The sequence below is a fragment of the Pristiophorus japonicus genome, chromosome 26 (genome assembly GCF_044704955.1).
Source record: "Pristiophorus japonicus isolate sPriJap1 chromosome 26, sPriJap1.hap1, whole genome shotgun sequence".
NCBI classification, from domain to species: Eukaryota; Metazoa; Chordata; class Chondrichthyes; family Pristiophoridae; genus Pristiophorus; species Pristiophorus japonicus.
The window spans coordinates 11,225,071-11,242,377 of record NC_092002.1 but is presented as its reverse complement, the minus strand read 5'-3'; the positions used below and the strand labels follow the sequence as shown (position 1 = coordinate 11,242,377).

The following is a 17,307-nucleotide window of genomic DNA, read 5'->3' as shown; positions in this document are numbered from 1 at the left end:
TCAGAGAAGGTTCACTCAGTTGATTCCCGAGACGAAGGGGTTGTCAAAGCTTAAGTAGGTTGGGCCGCTACTCATTGGAGTTTAGAAGAGTGAGGGGTGATCTTATTGAAACATATAAGATTCTGAGGGGGCTTGACGGGGTGGATGCAGAGAGAGGATGTTTCCCCTCGTGGGGGAATCTAGAACTAGGGGGCATCGTTTCAGAATAAGGGGCCGCCCATTTAAAATGGAAATGAGGAGGAATTTCTTCTTTCAGAGGGTCGTGAATCTGTGGAATTCTCTGCCCCAGAGAGCTGTGGTGGCTGGGTCATTAAATATATTTAAGGTGGAGATGGACAGATTTTTGAGCGATAAGGGAGTCAAGGGTTATGGGGAGTGGGCGGGGAATTGGAGCTGAGTCCCTGATCAGATCAGCCATGATCTTATTGAATGGCGGAGCAGGCTCGAGGGACCGAATGGCCGACTCCTGCTCCTATTAGGTTCTAATCGACAACACAGGAACAGGCCATTCAGTGCCGGTGTTCATACTCGAGACCCTGCTTCCACTCTAATGTCCTCTTCTCATTCGTAACCCTCTCTCCTCTTCTCCCTCATGTATGCATCAAGCTTGCTCTGAAATGCATGAATGCTATTCATGTCAACCACCCCACGTGACAGCGAGTTCCACATTCTCTGTGTAAAGCTATTCTTCCTAAATTCTCCATTTGGTAGGTTAGTAGCCATCTTATTTTTGCCTCCTTTCTCTGGACACAACCACAATTGGAAACTGTTTCTCCACATATACCCTATCAAACCGCTTCATAATTTTAAAGACCCCTATCAGTTCACTTTGCCGGCTCAGTCTATCCTGAAAGATGCATCCCCTCAATTCTGCTAATAATGTAAATCTTTCCTGCCCTTGTCTCCGTGTTTCAGTTGCCTTTTTCTCGACCAGAGCTTTACACCCTACTCTCAAGTGAGGTCTGATCAAGGTTCTGTCTAGTTTTAACGTTCGCATGTGCTGTTGTATTCTATTCCTGTAAAAAGTGTCAGTTGTGGCTCAGTGGGTAGTATCCTTGCTGCGCTGTTTGCAAACGCTGAAATTATATATCCGACTAAACACAAGTCCAGGTCGCTCGTATATCAGAACGATCAGTGGTCTGAATACCCACCCCTGGGGGACACCACATAGAAACATAGGAAATAGGAGCAGCATTCGGCCCTTCGAGCCTGCACCCTGCCATTCAATATGATCGTGGCTGATCCTCTAGCTCCACACCATATTCCCGCTTTTTCCCCATACCTTTTGATGCCTTTTGTTTCGAGAAATCTATCGATCTCCCTCTTAAATATATTCAGTGACTTGGCTTCCAGAGCCTTCTGTGGTAGAGAATTCCACAGGTTCACCACCCTCTGAGTGAAAACATTTCTCCTCATCTCGGTCCTAAATTTCCTAGCCCGTACCCTGAGTCTGTGACCCCTTGTTCTAGACTTCCCAGCCCGGGGGCAACATCCTCCCCGCATCCAGTCTATCCAACCCAGTCAGAATCTTCTACGTTTCAATGAGATCCCCTCTCATTCTTCTAAACTCTAGTGAATACAGGCCCAGTTGACCCAATCTCTCCTCAAACGACAGTCCTGCCATCCCAGGAATCAGTCTGGTGAACCTTCGCTGCACTCCCTCTTTGGCAAGTATATCCTTTCTTGGGTAAGGAGACCAAAACTGCGCACACTACTCCAGGTGCGGAGTATATATAGTTCCCTCCTGTCTGGAAAAACAACCGTTCACTGCGACGCTCTCTCAGCCAATCTGGTATCCACGCAGTCACTGCCCTTTTAATCCCACGGGCTTCAACTTTGCGAACAAGTCTATTACGTGGTACTTCATTAAATGCCTTTTGAAAGTTCACATATCCAGCATCAACTGCTGCAGTGTGTGGTTATCATGGTGTAAATCCAGCAATCCTGTTTTTCTCCTATCTTCTACTTTAGCCTTGATTGCCCCATCCAGGGGGTCGGTATTCTCTGTTTGTCTTGGTCTCGCTCGCTGTGACGAGCGCGGTGTTTGAGCTGTGTTATTGGCGATGCTGGTTCCTGGGCGTGTTCTCAGTAAAACTCTGCAACGGTTCCTCTTCCCTCCCGCAGACGCTGAAGTATGCTTTCCAGACCAGTGATCGGTTATGTTTTGTCATGGAGTACGCAAATGGTGGAGAGGTAGGTGCTTGGCTTTCCCCCCCCCCCCCCCCCCCTTTGTTTGGCCGGTGTCGGCCCCTGTCCTTGGCTGAAGCCACTGTATTGCTCCAGCATGGGCGGCAGCCGCTGATGTCTTGTCTGTTCTTCATGTTCCCTTCAAGGTTTTGCTCTCCAAGGTTGTGGGTTCGAATCCCGCTCCCGGGACCCGAGCTCATAAATCCAGGCTGACACTCCCAGTGCAGTGCTGAGGGAGTGCTGCACTGTCAGAGGGAGCCGTCTTTCGGATGAGACATAAAACAGAGGCCCCGTCTGCCCTCTTGGGTGGACCCAAAAGTATCCCACGGCACTATTTTGACGAAGAGTGCGCCTTGGTGTCCTGGGGCCAATATTTATCCCTCAATCAACATAACAAAAACAGATGACCAGATCATTATCGCTTTACTGTTTGTGGGAGCTTGCTGTGCGCAATTTGGCTATCGCGCGTCCCATGATTACAACAGTGACTACACTCCAAAAGTACTTCATTGGCTGTAAAGTGCTTTGAGATGCCTGGTGGTTGTGAAAGGCGCTGTATGAATGCAAATCTTTCTTTCCCCACACTGTGTGTGGGGACTAGCCTGCGTTTCAACCAGGGAGTCCAGACAGAATATGGGGTAGACAGCTATTCTACCAGGGAGTCCAGCCCCAGCCTCATTGCCGTCCACATTCCCTGGACGGTGATCGGGGACAGGAAGCATGGCTCGGTTCGCGCTCAAGGCGCTGAGGCCTATTGTAGAATCCCCCCCCCCGACCCCCGCTGCTCCCAACTGTGTTCGACAGGGTGGCAGTTGTGACCCCGGACTAGCAGTCCAAGGGTTGTGGGTTCACATCCCACGGTGTCAAGTTGCGAAACTGTGTGGAATAAACCCGGTATTACGTGGGCTGGCACCGGAATATAATCTTCTGGATTGTTAGTGAAACCTTAGGATAGAAACCAAAAGGATAGTATGCAGGTACAGCAAGTGATCAGGAAGGCCAATGGTGTCTTGGCCTTTATTGCAAAGGGAATGGAGTATAAAAGCAGGGAGGTCTTGCTACAGCCATACAGGATATTGGTGAGGCCACACCTGGAATACTGCGTGCAGTTTTGGTTTCCATATTTACGAATGGATCTACTTGCATTGGAGGCAGTTCAGAGAAGGTTCACTCGGTTGATTCCGGGGATGAGGGGGTTGACTTATGAGGAAAGATTGAGTAGGTTGGGCCTCTACTCATTGGAATTCAGAAGAATGAGAGGTGATCTTATTGAAATGAAAAAGATTATGAGGGCACTTGACAAGGTGGATGCAGAGAGGATGTTTCCACTGATGGGGGGAGACAAGAACGAGAGGGCATGATCTTAGAATAAGGGGCTGCCCATTTAAAACAGATGAGGAGGAATTTCTTCCCTCAGGGTTGTAAATCTGTGGAATTCGCTGCCTCAGAGAGCTGTGGAAGCCGGGACATTGAATATATTTAAGACAGAGATAGACAGCTTCTTGAGCAACAAGGGGTTATGGGAAGCGGGCGGAGAAGTGGAGCTGAGTCCATGATCAGATCAGCCATGATATTGAATGGCTCGAGGGGCCGTATGGCCTACTCCTGCTATTTCTTATGTTCTTATGATCTTACCCAGTCTGGCCTGCTCATGACTCCAGCCCCGCTCACTGTGTGGTTGACTCTGAAGGCACAGGCTGAAGAGCCTGGCAGGGGCATTCCGTTGTCATGCCAACTGTGACCAGCGCGCTCATCACAGAGGGCGATTGAACCTTTAGCCTCCGTAAATGTCCGTTTAAATTTAGTTCTGTGGCATGATTCCACCCCGCCCTTCCACAGAAAGCAGAGATCAGATAACTTGGCACTGACTGGGGCTCAAAGCTGGGGTCTCCTTGTGAGGATGTGGGGGGGGGTTTAAACTGATCAGTGACCCTTCTTGCTCTGTTGTTTTTCCAAACTCTTAATTTTTTTTTTATTCACTGGATAAGGGTGTCACAGTCAAGTCCAGCATTTATTGCCCATCCCTAATTGCCCCTGGAGAAGGTGGTGGTGAGCCGCCGCCTTGAACCGCTGCAGTCCGTGTGGTGAAGGTGCTCCCACAGTGCTGTTAGGGAGGGAGTTCCGGGATTTTGACCCAGCGACGATGAAGGAACGGCCGATATGTTTCCCAGTCAGGGTGGTGTGTGACTCGGAGGGGAACGGGTGAACTGCCTTCAGTTGCTGTGCTCCTGCGTGGGGAGAGGAGGAGAGGGAGACTAAACCCCCAATTCAGCGATGATGGGTTTGCCCAAGAGCACTAAACCGAGATCCCAATCATGATATACGGAAGTCCCTCCCTTCCAGCCCCCCCCACTGTTGTCCCTGCCTCCTGCTCTGCTGCCTCCAGAGGCGGGTTATGGAAGAACAGCAGGGAATAACCTTAAAATTAGAGCTCGGCCATTTGGGGTGATGTTAAGAAGCACTTCTTTGCAGAAAGGGCAGTGGGAATCTGGAGCCCCCTTCCCACAAAAAACTGTTGAGGCTGGGGGGGGGAGGTGGCGGGGGGGGCGAGTCAATTGCAAAGTTCAGAACTGAGATTGATAAGATTTTTACTAGGCCAGGGTGTAGATGGAGTTAGGATTCAGATCAGCCAGGATCTAATTGAATGGCAGGACGGACTCGAGGGGCTGAATGGCCTCCTCCTGTCCCTGTTTGCATTCAAAGCTTACTCGCTCTTGCTTCTTCCTCAGCTTTTCTTCCACCTCTCGAGAGAGCGGGTTTTCACCGAGGATCGCGCTCGCTTCTACGGGGCTGAGATCGTGTCCGCTCTGGATTACCTCCACGACAAGAACGTCGTCTACAGAGATTTGAAGGTTGGTGTTCGGCCGCGGCTGGTTCTGATTCACCAGCAGCCAATTCTGTGCAAATAGTTGGGAGGGGGCGGAGTGGGGAAGACCGGAGGTTGTTTTTGCAATCGTAAGATGCTGAGAGGATGTTTCCCCCGGGCTGGAGAGTCTAGAACCAGGGGTCAACAGTCTCAGAATAAGGGGTTGGCCATTTAGGACCGAGATGAGGAGAAATTTCTTCACTCAGAGGGTGATGAATCTTTGGAATTCTCCACCCCAGAGGGCTGTGGAGGCTCAGTCGTTGAGTTCAAGGCCGAGATCGATAGATTTTTGGAGTCCAGAGGAATCGAGGGATATGGCGATCGGGCGGGAAAGTGGAGTTGAGGTCGAAGATCAGCCGTGATCTTACTAAATGGCGGCGCTGGCTCGATGGCCCGAATGGCCTACTGCTGCTCCTATTTCTTATGTTCTTATGTAAAGTGTCAGCTGTGGTTCAGTGGGTAGCACTCTCGCCCCTCAGTCAGAAGGTTGTTGGTTCAAGTCCGACTTCAGAGACTTGAGCACAAATATCGATGCTGACGCTCCCAGTGCAGTGCTGAGGAGCGACGGCCCCGACCTGTGGGGACCATCAGCAGGTCGGGGCCTTCAAAGGAGCGGCGTGGAGTGCACCACTTCAAGCTACAGCACGTGCTGGAGAGGGACCACTGTGAAGAGCCCGACTGGATTGAACGTCATCAAGGTCCAGGTCGCTGATTGGAGCGCGGGCAGGTACAGCAGGAGCAGCGAGGTCGGGCCGCAGGAGCGGCCAGAGATCGCGGAATGACGTGATCGGGGCCCAGGAGAGGCGAGGGCCCAGGGGCAGCACGGGCCCAGCCCACACTGTGCGATATGTGCCCGCACTAGGCCTGTGCAGCAGAGCTGGTCTCCAGTCGTCCTGGTTAATCCTTGCCACTGGACCATGACCTCGCTCTGTCAAGCCCCGTGTGGTGACTGGTGTGCAACGGCCACCCCACGTTAAAAAAAATCCACCCACAGGCATCTTCCACCCTTCAGGATGTAGTTCGGGATCCAGAATATTAGGTCCTTCATTGAAACACCTGTGAGCTCATCTTTTTTGGCATGGAAGCAAGTCATCCTCGACACGAGGGACCGCCTATGATGATGATGATGATGACTGTTGAGGGAGTGTGCTGCACTGTCTTTTCAATGAGGTGTTAAACCGAGGCCCCATCTTAGAAACATAGAAAATAGGTGCAGGAGTAGGCCATTCGGCCCTTAATGCTTGCACCACCATTTAATAAGATCATGGCTGATCATTCACCTCAGTACCCCCTTCCTGCTTTCTCTCCATACCCCTTGATCCCTTTAGCCGTAAGGGCCATATCGAACTCTTGAATATATCCAATGAACTGGCATCAACAACTCTCTGCGGTAGAGAATTCCACAGGTCTGAGTCAAGAAGTTTCTCCTCATCTCAGTCCTGAATGGCTTACCACATATCCTTAGACTATGTCCCCTGGTTCTGGACTTCCCCAACATCGGGAAAATTCTTTCCGCATCTAACCTGTCCCGTCCCGTCAGAATTTTATGTTTCTATGAGATCTCCTCTCATCCTTCTAAACTCCAGTGAATAAAGGCCCAGTTGATCCAGTCTCTCATATGTCAGTCCTGCCATCCTGGGAATCAGTCTGGTGAACCTTCGCTGCACTCCCTCAAAAGCAAGAACGTCCTTCCTCAGATTAGGAGACCAAAACTGAACACAATATTCCAGGTGAGGCCTCACCAAGGCCCTGTACAACTGCAGTAAGATCTCCCTGCTCCTATACTCAAATCCGCTAGCTATGAAGGCCAACATACCATTTGCCGCCTTCACCGCCTGCTGTACCTGCATGCCAATTTTCAATGACTGATTTACCATGACACCCAGGTCTCGTTGCACTTCCCCTTTTCCTAATCTGCCTTCGTGTTTTTGCCACCAAAATGGATAACCTCACATTTATCCACATTATACTGCATCTGCCATGTGTTTGCCCACTCACCTAACCTGTCCAAGTCACCCTGCAGCCTCTTAGCGTCCTCCTCACAACTCACACCGCCACCTAGCTTAGTGTCATCTGCAAACTTGGGGATGTTACATTCAATCATCGAAATCATTAATGTATATTGTAAATAGCTGGGGTCCCAACACTGAGCCCTGCAGCACCCCACTAGTCACTGTCTGCCATTCTGAAAAGGACCCGTTTACCCCGACTCTATGATTCCTGTCGGCCAACCAGTTCTCTATCCATGTCAGTACATTACCCCCAATGCCATGTGCTTTAATTTTGCACACCAATCTCTTGTGTGGGACCTTGTCAAAAGCCTTTTGAAAGTCCAAATGCACTACATCCACTGGTTCTCCCTTGTCCACTCTACCAGTTACATCCTCAAAAAATTCTAGAAGATTTGTCAAGCATGATTTCCCTTTCATAAATCCATGCTGACTTGGACCCATCCTGTCACTGCTTTCCAAATGCGCTGCTATTTCATCCTTAATGATTGATTCCAACATTTTCCCCACTACTGATGTCAGGCTAACCAGTCTGTAATTACCCGTTTTCTCTCTCCCTCCAGGTGGACATGGCACTATTTTGAAGAAGAGCAGGGGAGTTCTCCCCGGTGTCCTGGTCAATATTTATCCCTCAATCAGCATCACTTTAAAAAAAAAAAACAGATGATCTGGTCGTCATCACATTGCTATTTGTGGGAGCTTGCTGTGCGCAAGTTGGCTGCTGCGTTTCCAACATTACAACAGTGACTACACTCCAAAAGTACTTCATTGGCTGTAAAACGCTTTGGGACGTCCGGTGGTCGTGAAAGGCGCTATAGAAATGCCAGTCTTCTAAAGAAACTGCAGTGGCTGCTTGCGTTTATATGGGATCTTTAACTTAGGAAAAGGCCTTGAAGCCCTTCACGGGCTGAAGGAAGAAAGTCAGGCACGGAGCAAGAGGAGAGATAAGGAGCTGTGACCAAAACGTTTGGTCAGAGGCAGGCCTTAAAGGAGCAGAGAGTGAGGTGGAGGGGTTTATGGAGGGAATTCCAGAGCTTGGGGCCTAGGCAGCTGAAGGCGTGGCCACCATTGGTGGAGTGCTGACGATATTAGCAGCAGCGTTGAGATCTGGGGCACCCCTTTGTTTTTATGTTTCAGCTGGAAAACCTCATGTTGGATAAAGACGGACATATCAAGATCACGGACTTCGGCCTCTGTAAAGAGGGGATCACAGACGGAGCCACCATGAAGACCTTCTGCGGAACCCCGGAGTATTTGGCACCTGAGGTGAGCGTATTTCCAACCTCGCGCTTTACCGCTAAATCTTGCGCAATGTGTAACCGAGCCAGCCACAAAATTGGAATTAAATTTTTAAAAAAGCTCACATAGGAATATAGAAAATAGGTGCAGGAGTAGGCCATTTGGCCCTTCGAGCCTGCACCGCCATTCAATGAGTTCATGGCTGAACATGCAACTTCAGTACCCCATTCCTGCTTTCTCGCCATGCCCATTGATCCCCCGAGTAGTAAGGACTACATCTAACTCCTTTTTGAATATATTTAGTGAATTGGCCTCAACAACTTTCTGTGGTAGAGAATTCCACAGGTTCACCACTCTCTGGGTGAAGAAGTTTCTCCTCATCTCGGTCCTAAATGGCTTACCCCTTATCCTTAGACTGTGACCCCTGGTTCTGGACTTCCCCAACATTGGGAACATTCTTCCTGCATCTAACCTGTCTAAACCCGTCAGAATTTTAAACGTTTCTATGAGATCCCCTCTCATTCTTCTGAACTCCAGTGAATACAAGCCCAGTTAATCTAGTCTTTCTTGATATGTCAGTCCCGCCATCCCGGGAATCAGTTCTTGTGAACCTTCGCTGCACTCCCTCAATAGCAAGAATATCCTTCCTCAAGTTAGGAGACCAAAATTGTACACAATACTCCAGGTGTGGCCTCACCAAGGCCCTGTACAACTGTAGTAATACCTCCCTGTCCCTGTACTCAAATCCCCTCGCTATGAAGGCCAACATGCCATTTGCTTTCTTAACCGCCTGCTGTACCTGCATGCCAACCTTCAATGACTGATGTACCATGACACCCAGTTCTCGTTGCACCTCCCCTTTTCCTAATCTGTCACCATTCAGATAATAGTCTGTCTCTGTTTTTACCACCAAAGTGGATAACCTTACATTTATCCACATGAAACTTCATCTGCCATGCATTTGCCCACTCACCTAACCTATCCAACTCACTCTGCAGCCTCATAGCATCCTCCTCGCATCTCACTGCCACCCAACTTAGTGTCATCCGCAAATTTGGAGATACTACATTTAATCCCCTCGTCTAAATCATTAATGTACAATGTAAACAGCTGGGGCCCCAGCACAGAACCTTGCGGTACCCCACTAGTCACTGCCTGCCATTCTGAAAAGTACCCATTTACTCCTACTCTTTGCCTCCTGTCTGCCAACCAGTTCTCAATCCATGTCAGCACACTACCCCCAATCCCATGTGCTTTAACTTTGCACATAAATCTCTTGTGTGGGACCTTGTCGAAAGCCTTCTGAAAGTCCAAATATACCACATCAACTGGTTCTCCCTTGTCCACTCTACTGGAAACATCCTCAAAAAAATTCTAGAAGATTTGTCAAGCATGATTTCCCTTTTACAAATCCATGCTGACTTGGACCTATCATGTCCTCTCTTTCCAAATGTGCTGTTATAACATCCTTAATAATTGATTCCATCATTTTACCCACTACCGATGTCAGGCTGACAGTCTATAATTCCCTGTTTTCTCCCTCCCTCCTTTTTTAAAAAGTGGGGTTACATTGGCTACCCTCCACTTGATAGGAACTGATCCAGAGTCAATGGAATGTTGGAAAATGACTGTCAATGCATCTGCTATTTCCAAGGCCGCCACCTTAAGTACTCTGGGATGCAGTCCATCAGGCCCTGGGGATTTATCGGCCTTCAGTCCCATCAATTTCCCCAACACAATTTTCCTCCTCCTTACTAGACCCTCTGACCCTTTTTTTCTCCGGAAGGTTGTTTGTGTCCTCCTTAGTGAATACCGAACCAAAGTACTTGTTCAGTTGGTCTGCCATTTCTTTGTTCCCCGTTATGACTTCCCCTGATTCTGACTGCAGGGGACCTATGTTTGTCTTTACTAACCTTTTTCTCTTTACATATCTATCGAAGCTTTTGCAGTCCGTCTTAATGTTCCCTGCAAGCTTCCTCTCGTACTTTCTTTTCCCTGCCCTAATCAAATCCTTTGTCCTCTTCTGCTGAGTTCTAAATTTCTTCCAGTCCCCGGGTTCGCTGCTATTTCTGGCCAATTTGTATGCCACTTCCTTGGCTTTAATACTATCCCTGATTTCCTTTGATAGCCACGGTTGAGCCACCTTCCCTTTTTTATTTTTACGCCAGACAGGAATGTACAATTGTTGTAGTTCATCCATGCGGTCTCTAAATGTCTGCCATTGCCCATCCACAGTCAACCCCTTAAGTATCATTCGCCAATCAATCCTAGCCAATTCACGCCTCATACCTTCAAAGTTACCCTTCTTTAAGTTTTGGACCATGGACTCTGAATTAAATGTTTCATTCTCAATCCTAATGTAGAATTTCACCATATTATGGTCACTCTTCCCCAAGGAGCCTATCACAACGAGATTGCTAATTAATCCTCTCTCATTACACAGCACCCAGTCTAAGATGGCCTCCCCCCTAGTTGGTTCCTCGACATATTGGTCTAGAAAACCATCCCTTATGCACTCCAGGAAATCCTCCTCCACCGTATTGCTTCAGGTTTGGTTAGCCCAATCTATATGCATATTACAGTCACACATGATAACTGCTGCACCTTTATTGCATGCACCCCTAATTTCCTGTTTGATGCCCTCCCCAACATCATTACTACTGTTTGGAGGTCTGTACATAACTCCCACTAACATTTTTTGCCCTTTGGTGTTCTGCAGCTCTACCCATATAGATTCCACATCATCCAAGCTAATGTCCTTCCTAACTATTGCATTAATCTCCTCTTTAACCAGCAGTGCTACCCCACCTCCTTTTCCTTTTATTCTATCTTTCCTGAATGTTGAATACCCTTGGATGTTGAGTTCCCAATCCTGATCATCCTGGAGCCACGTCTCTGTAATCCCAATCACATCATATATGTTAACATCTATTTGCACAGTTAATTCATCCACCTTATTACGGGTACTCCTTGCATTAAGACACAAAGCCTTCAAGCTTGTTTTTTTAACACTCTTTGTCCTTTTAGAATTATGATGTAGTGTGACCCTTTTTGTTTCTTGCCTTTGTTTACTCGGCCTTCCACTATTGCTTTTTACCTTTCTAACATCTGTTTCTGACTCCACATTACTTTCCCCCTGTCTCGCTGCATAGGTTCCCATCCCCCTGCCATATTAGTTTAAACACTCCCGAACTGCATCAACAAATGTTACCCTCAGGACATCAGTTCCAGTCCTGCCCAAGTGCAGACCATCCCTTTTGTTCAGTTCCCACTTCCCCCAGAACTGGTTCCAATGTCCCAGGAATTTGAATCCCTCCCTCTTGCACCACTCCTCAAGCCACGTATTTATTCTAACTATCCTGCTCCCTCTACTCTGATTAGCACGTGGCACTGGTAGCAATCCAGAGATTACTACCTTTGAGGTCCTACTTTTTAATTTAATTCCTAGCTCCCTAAATTCAGCTTGTAGGACCTCTTCCCACTTCTTGCCCATATCGTTGGTACCTACATGTACCATGACAACTGGCTGTTCACCCACTCTCCAGAATGCTCTGCAGCCGCTCCGAGACATCCTTGACCCTTGCACCAGGGAGGCAACATACCATCCTAGAGTCTCGGTTGCGGCCGCAGAAACTCCTATCTATTCCCCTTACAATAGAGTCCCCTATCACTATAGCTCGCCCACTCTTTTTCCCGCCCTTCTGTGCAGCAGAGCCACCCATGGTGCCATGAACCTGGCTGCTGGTGCCTTCCCCTGGTAAGTCATCTCCCCCAACAGTATCCAAGACGCTCTATCTGTTTTGGAGGGAGATGACCGCAGGGGACTCCTGCACTATCTTCCTGCTCTTGCCTTGTCTCTTGGTCACCCATTCACTATCTGTCCTAACCCTTACCTGCGGTGTGACCAACTCACTAAATGTGCTATCCACAACATTCTCAGCATCGCGCATGCTCCAGAGTGAGTCCATCCGCAGCTCCAGTGCCGTCATGCAGTCTGTCAGGAGCTGCAGCTGGACACACTTCCCGCACACATAGTAGTCCGGGACACTTCCAGTGTCCCTGACTTCCCACATAGCACAGGAGGAGCATGACATGGGTCCGAGCTCTCCTCCCATGACTTAACCCTTAAATTAATTTACTTACTAAAATTTACTTTAACACCAAACAGCTACTTAGTAGTTCGCTGCCAATTAAACCAATCTAAAAGTCAGTCTAAAAGAGAGTTATACTTACGAGTCGATCAGGCAACCACTTACCAGCTTGGCTGTGACATCACCTCTCGATTTCGCACCCCTCTATCTTTGTCTGCAGCTGGTTGGGCTGGTCTTTGGGCCTCCATCTCCGACTCTCACACTCCTTATCAGCTGCTCTAGTGTCAACACTGGTAGGAAAAACAAGACAAAACAGCACCTGCCAACCCCCACTTGCCCTTAAAACTCACCCACTTACCAATCTCACGAATGCCACTCTTTGCTGCTGCACTCCGTGCTCTGCACGAGCTGCCTCTCTTTAAACTGTATGTAGGTCAGATGACTCACTACTGGTCAGTTGTTTACAGAACTGTTTTTAACTAGATGCTAATTGCCTCCTACTGGAGAGTTACCTTGTTTTTCTCTGCCTAAACCTGAAAGGTTCCCAACTATTTAACTTTTCCCCTTTAAATTAAAATGATACTTAGTTAGAAGCTACTGGCAATTGCCACTAACAATTTACTCCAGCGTCCAAATGGTTTAAAGAGAATAACCCTTAAAACTCACCCACTTACCAAACTCATGAATGCCACTCTTTGCTGCTGCTCTCCGTGCTCTGCACGAGCTGCCTCTTTTTAAGCGGTTCATTCTTCTCCTCGCAGGGGTTTGCTGTTCTCTAACTCGAGAATTTTAGTTATGAGGGAAGATTGGATAGGTTGGGTTTGTTTTCTTTGGAGCTGAGGGAGGATCTAATTGAGGTTTATAAAATTATGAGGGGCCTAAATAGAGTGGATAGGATGGATCTATTTCCCTTAGCAGAGGGGTCAACAACCAGGAGGCATAGATTTAAAGTAATGGGCAGAAGGTTTAGAGGGGATTTGAGGGGAAATGTCTTCACCCAGAGGGTGGTGGGGGTCTGGGGGGGAACTCACTGCCTGAAAGGGTGGTAGAGGCAGAAACCCTCACCACATTTAAAAAGTACCTGGATGTGCACTTGGAGTGCCGTAACCTGCAGGGCTACGGACCGAGAGCGGGAAAGTGGGATTAGGCTGGGTAGCTCTTTGTCAGCCGGCGTGGACACGATGGGCGAAATGGCCTCCTTCAGTGCTGTAAATTTCTGTGACTCTTTGCTTGTTGATTTTTCTCTCCGAACCACATGCTCTTATCTGACCTTGCTGCCCCTGAGGATCTCTAGGAAATTGCGGGGGTGTGGTTAAGAGCTGGACAGTAGGAAGTGCCCTCTCCTTTCCCCTGCACTCCCCCCCCCCCCCCTCCAAAACCTGTGTGGCTAGCTGGCCTCCTCCTAGCTCGTCAGTTCGGATTGGCCCCTTCCTCCAGGAGGCTGCTGATTGGCTCTCTGGCCGGCCGTGCCGTCTGCAGAGCATCTTCTCTCCGGAAGGTGCTGACCTCCCTTACCAAGCAGGAGATTCGTGGCTTTGGGGGGTGGTCTTATTTCTCCCCCTCCTTCCAAGCACTCCTGTACAATCGCCTACATTACAACAACGACTGCACTTCAAAAAATGCTTAATTGGCTGCAAAGAGCTTTGACACATCCGGTGGTTGTGAAAGGTGCTTTTTAAAGGCAATCCTTCTGTTCGTCCAGCATCTAGCAGCACTACATCATGAAAGAGAATGGTCTCTGGCCTCCTCTGTTGTGCGTTTTAAATATTCTTTATCACTCGCAAGGTGTCAGCCGTGGCTCAGTGGGCAGCACCCTCGCCTCTGAGTCAGAAGGTTGTGGGTTCAAGTCCCACTCCAGGGACTTGAGCACAAAAATCTAGGCCGACTCTCCAGTGTAGTGCTGTGGGAGTGCTGCACTGTCGGAGGTGTTGTCTTTCGGATGAGGCATTAACCGAGGCCCCGTCTGCCCCCTCAGCTGAACATAAAAGATCCCGAGATACAATTTTAAATATTTTATCCCTCAATCAACCTCTCTGGCTATCTGGTCATTGTCATTTTGCAGTTTGTGGGAGTTTGCTGAGCACAAATTGGCTGCCACATTTTCCACATTACAACAGTGACTACACTTCAAAAAGTACTTAAGATAAGAGCATAAGAAATAGGAGCAGGAGTAGGCCATTCGGCCCCTCGAGCCTGCTCCGCCATTCAGTACGATCATGGCTGATCTGATCATGGACTCAACTCCACTTCCCTGCCCGCTCCCCATAACCCTTCACTCCCTTATCGCTCAAAAATCTGTCTGTCTCTCCGCCTTAAATATATTCAGCCTCCACAGCTCTCTGGGGCAGAGAATTCCACAGATTTGCAACCCTGAGAGAAGAAATTTTTTCTCATCTCAGTTTTAAATGGGCAGCCCCTTATTCTAAGACTATGATTCTAAGTTTCCACATGATTTGCTCCTGTTTTTTAGGAGCAACTGGTGGAGAACGGAGTATCTTAGAAATTGCAATTCTCCACATTTAAGTTTTCTGCAGTTCTAGTCAGGTAGAACAGTTTCACTTTTGAACAGAATTTTTTTTTTTCAAAAGGGGGCGTGTCCGGCCACTGATGCCTGATTTGAAAGTTTCCACAGTGAAAACGTACTCCAAACTAACTTAGAATGGAGCAAGTGAAGATTTTTGTAGGCTTGAAAAAACCTTGTCTACACATTAAAAAATCAGGCGCAGGTTACAAATTAGGCGTCGGGAACGAGGTGGGTGGGGGAGGGGGGGAAGGGAAGTCATTAAATTCTACAATAAATCCGTAGTTATACTTATACAAATATTATACAAATAAATCCAACCTGAATAAAAATTTGTAAGCAAAGAAAAGATTAAATAAACCATGTTCCTAGCTGTGTGAAAGTGCTTCAGGCAGGCCTTTCAGGCAGCGGTTTGCCATCGGGACCGACGGACGGCAGGGGGAGGGGAGGGAGGGAGGGAGAAAGCTGCAGGAAGCCTCAGAACTTGAGGCAGCGGTTTGCCGTCGGGACCGACGGACGGCAGGGGGAGAAAGCTGCAAGAAGCCTCAGTGCTGATCATGGAAGGGCAGTGTGGTTTTATTAAAAAATGTTAAAAATTGAACAGCTACAAAGAATTTGAATAGTCTCAAACAAGTGCATGTGTCCCGTTTATCACAGTCTATCTTTAATTACAGAATGCACTCCCTCACACACAGAAATATCAAGAAAATTAAAATGCAAGCCTTTGCAAGAGTTCAATAAACAAATTTTCACTTTTTCTGCCGCACTTTTTAAAATGGCCGAGTGCCAATGTTTCCTTCACACTGCGCGTGCGCGAACGCTCCAACGCGCACGCGCAGGGTTGCCGGCACCAAAAAAAAACTCATTTAAATTGTACCCGCCCCCCTCCTACTTACAAAATCGGCGCGAGTGGTAGGCTCCGCCCCCTGTGCTCCGCGCCAAGCAGACATCGAGCTGCAAGGCGCTCGAGAATACCGCGTTTTTTTTTCAGGCGCCGTTTACGGCGCGAAAAACGGGCGCCCAGCTCGGAGGGGTGCCTGATTTGCCGCGTGTGGAAACTTGGGGCCTATGTCCCCTAGTTTTAGTTTTCCCCTATGAGTGGAAATATCCTCTCTGCATCCACCTTATCCAGCCCCTGCGTTATCTTATAAGTTTCAGTAAGATCATCTCTCATTCTTCTGAACTCTAATGTGTGTAGGCCCAACCTACGCAAACTAATCTTCTAAATCAACCCCCTCATCTCCGGAATCAACCTCCAATGCAAGTGTACTTCATTGGCTGTAAAGTGCTTTGGGACGTCCAATGGTCATGAAAGGCGCTATATAAATGCACGTCTGTCTGACTTTTTACTGCTAACCGTGCACAGAGATAGCTGCGATGTTGAGTGTTGGTGAGACCACGCAGGCTGTTGAATACAGTCTCTGGTCCCCTTCGGCCAGTGTTTGTTAATCCACTAGGCCATGGAGGCAGGTGAAATTGTGCAGTTCTTGCAGTGCAGACTGAGCCAGCATTACGAGGTCCCTGACGGCCCCTCTTGTCTCACCCCAGGTGTTGGAGGACAATGACTATGGCCGCGCTGTGGACTGGTGGGGCCTGGGAGTGGTGATGTACGAGATGATGTGTGGCCGGCTGCCCTTCTACAACCAGGACCACGAGAAGCTCTTTGAGCTGATCCTCATGGAAGAGATTCGGTTCCCCCGCACCTTGTCGCCCGAAGCCAAGTCCCTGCTCTCGGGGCTCTTAAAGAAAGATCCCAAACAGAGGTAAGAGTCGCCAGAGGCGCTGGGCTCATGGGGGAATGTCGTTTAAATCCCAACTCCTGAACCCTTGTGTCCCAATTCATCCCGGCCTCAGTCAAACCATCCCTGCCAAATGACGTTTATTGAAGGCATAAGCTGCTGTTAGCTCATTCTGCCCCTGCTGTCCCCACTCTGCCCCCCGTCTGCTCTGCCCCCACGTCTGCTCTGCCCCCCATCTGCTCTTCTCCCCCCCCCCCGTCTGCTCTGCCCCCCCCTCCGCCCCCCCGCTCTGCTCTGCCCCCCTCCGCCCCCCGTCTGCTCTGCCCCCCCTCCGCCCCCCCGTCTGCTCTGCCCCCCCCTCCGCCCCCCGTCTGCTCTGCCCCCCCCTCCCCCCCCCGTCTGCCTGCCCCCCTCCGTCTGCTCTGCCCCCCCCTCCGCCCCCCCCCGTCTGCCTCCGCCCCCCCCGTCTGCTCTGCCCCCCCCTCCCCCCCCCCCCGTCTGCTCTGCCCCCCCTCCGCCCCCCCCCCGTCTGCTCTGCCCCCCTCCGCCCCCCCGTCTGCTCTGCCCCCCTCCACCCCCCCCGTCTGCTCTGCCCCCCCCTCGCCCCCCCGTCCTTGCTCTGACCCCCCCCTCCCCCCCCCGTCTGCTCTTGCCC

At 49.4% G+C, this 17,307-nt stretch overlaps 1 protein-coding gene across 7 annotated transcripts in view; it reads left to right on the top strand.

Moving 5' to 3' along the window:
* The window catches only part of LOC139239175 (RAC-beta serine/threonine-protein kinase), a 97,403-nt gene extending 80,723 nt beyond the window's left edge, over window positions 1-16,680 (top strand). For all 7 annotated transcript variants that reach the window (XM_070867793.1, XM_070867790.1, XM_070867789.1 and 4 more), the window contains 4 exons: window positions 2,125-2,193; window positions 4,917-5,039; window positions 8,200-8,328; window positions 16,462-16,680. In XM_070867793.1, the coding sequence (XP_070723894.1) occupies window positions 2,125-2,193; window positions 4,917-5,039; window positions 8,200-8,328; window positions 16,462-16,680 (540 nt within the window). The remainder of the gene's footprint in view (window positions 1-2,124; window positions 2,194-4,916; window positions 5,040-8,199; window positions 8,329-16,461) is intronic.
* The last annotated feature ends 627 nt before the right edge of the window (window positions 16,681-17,307 follow it).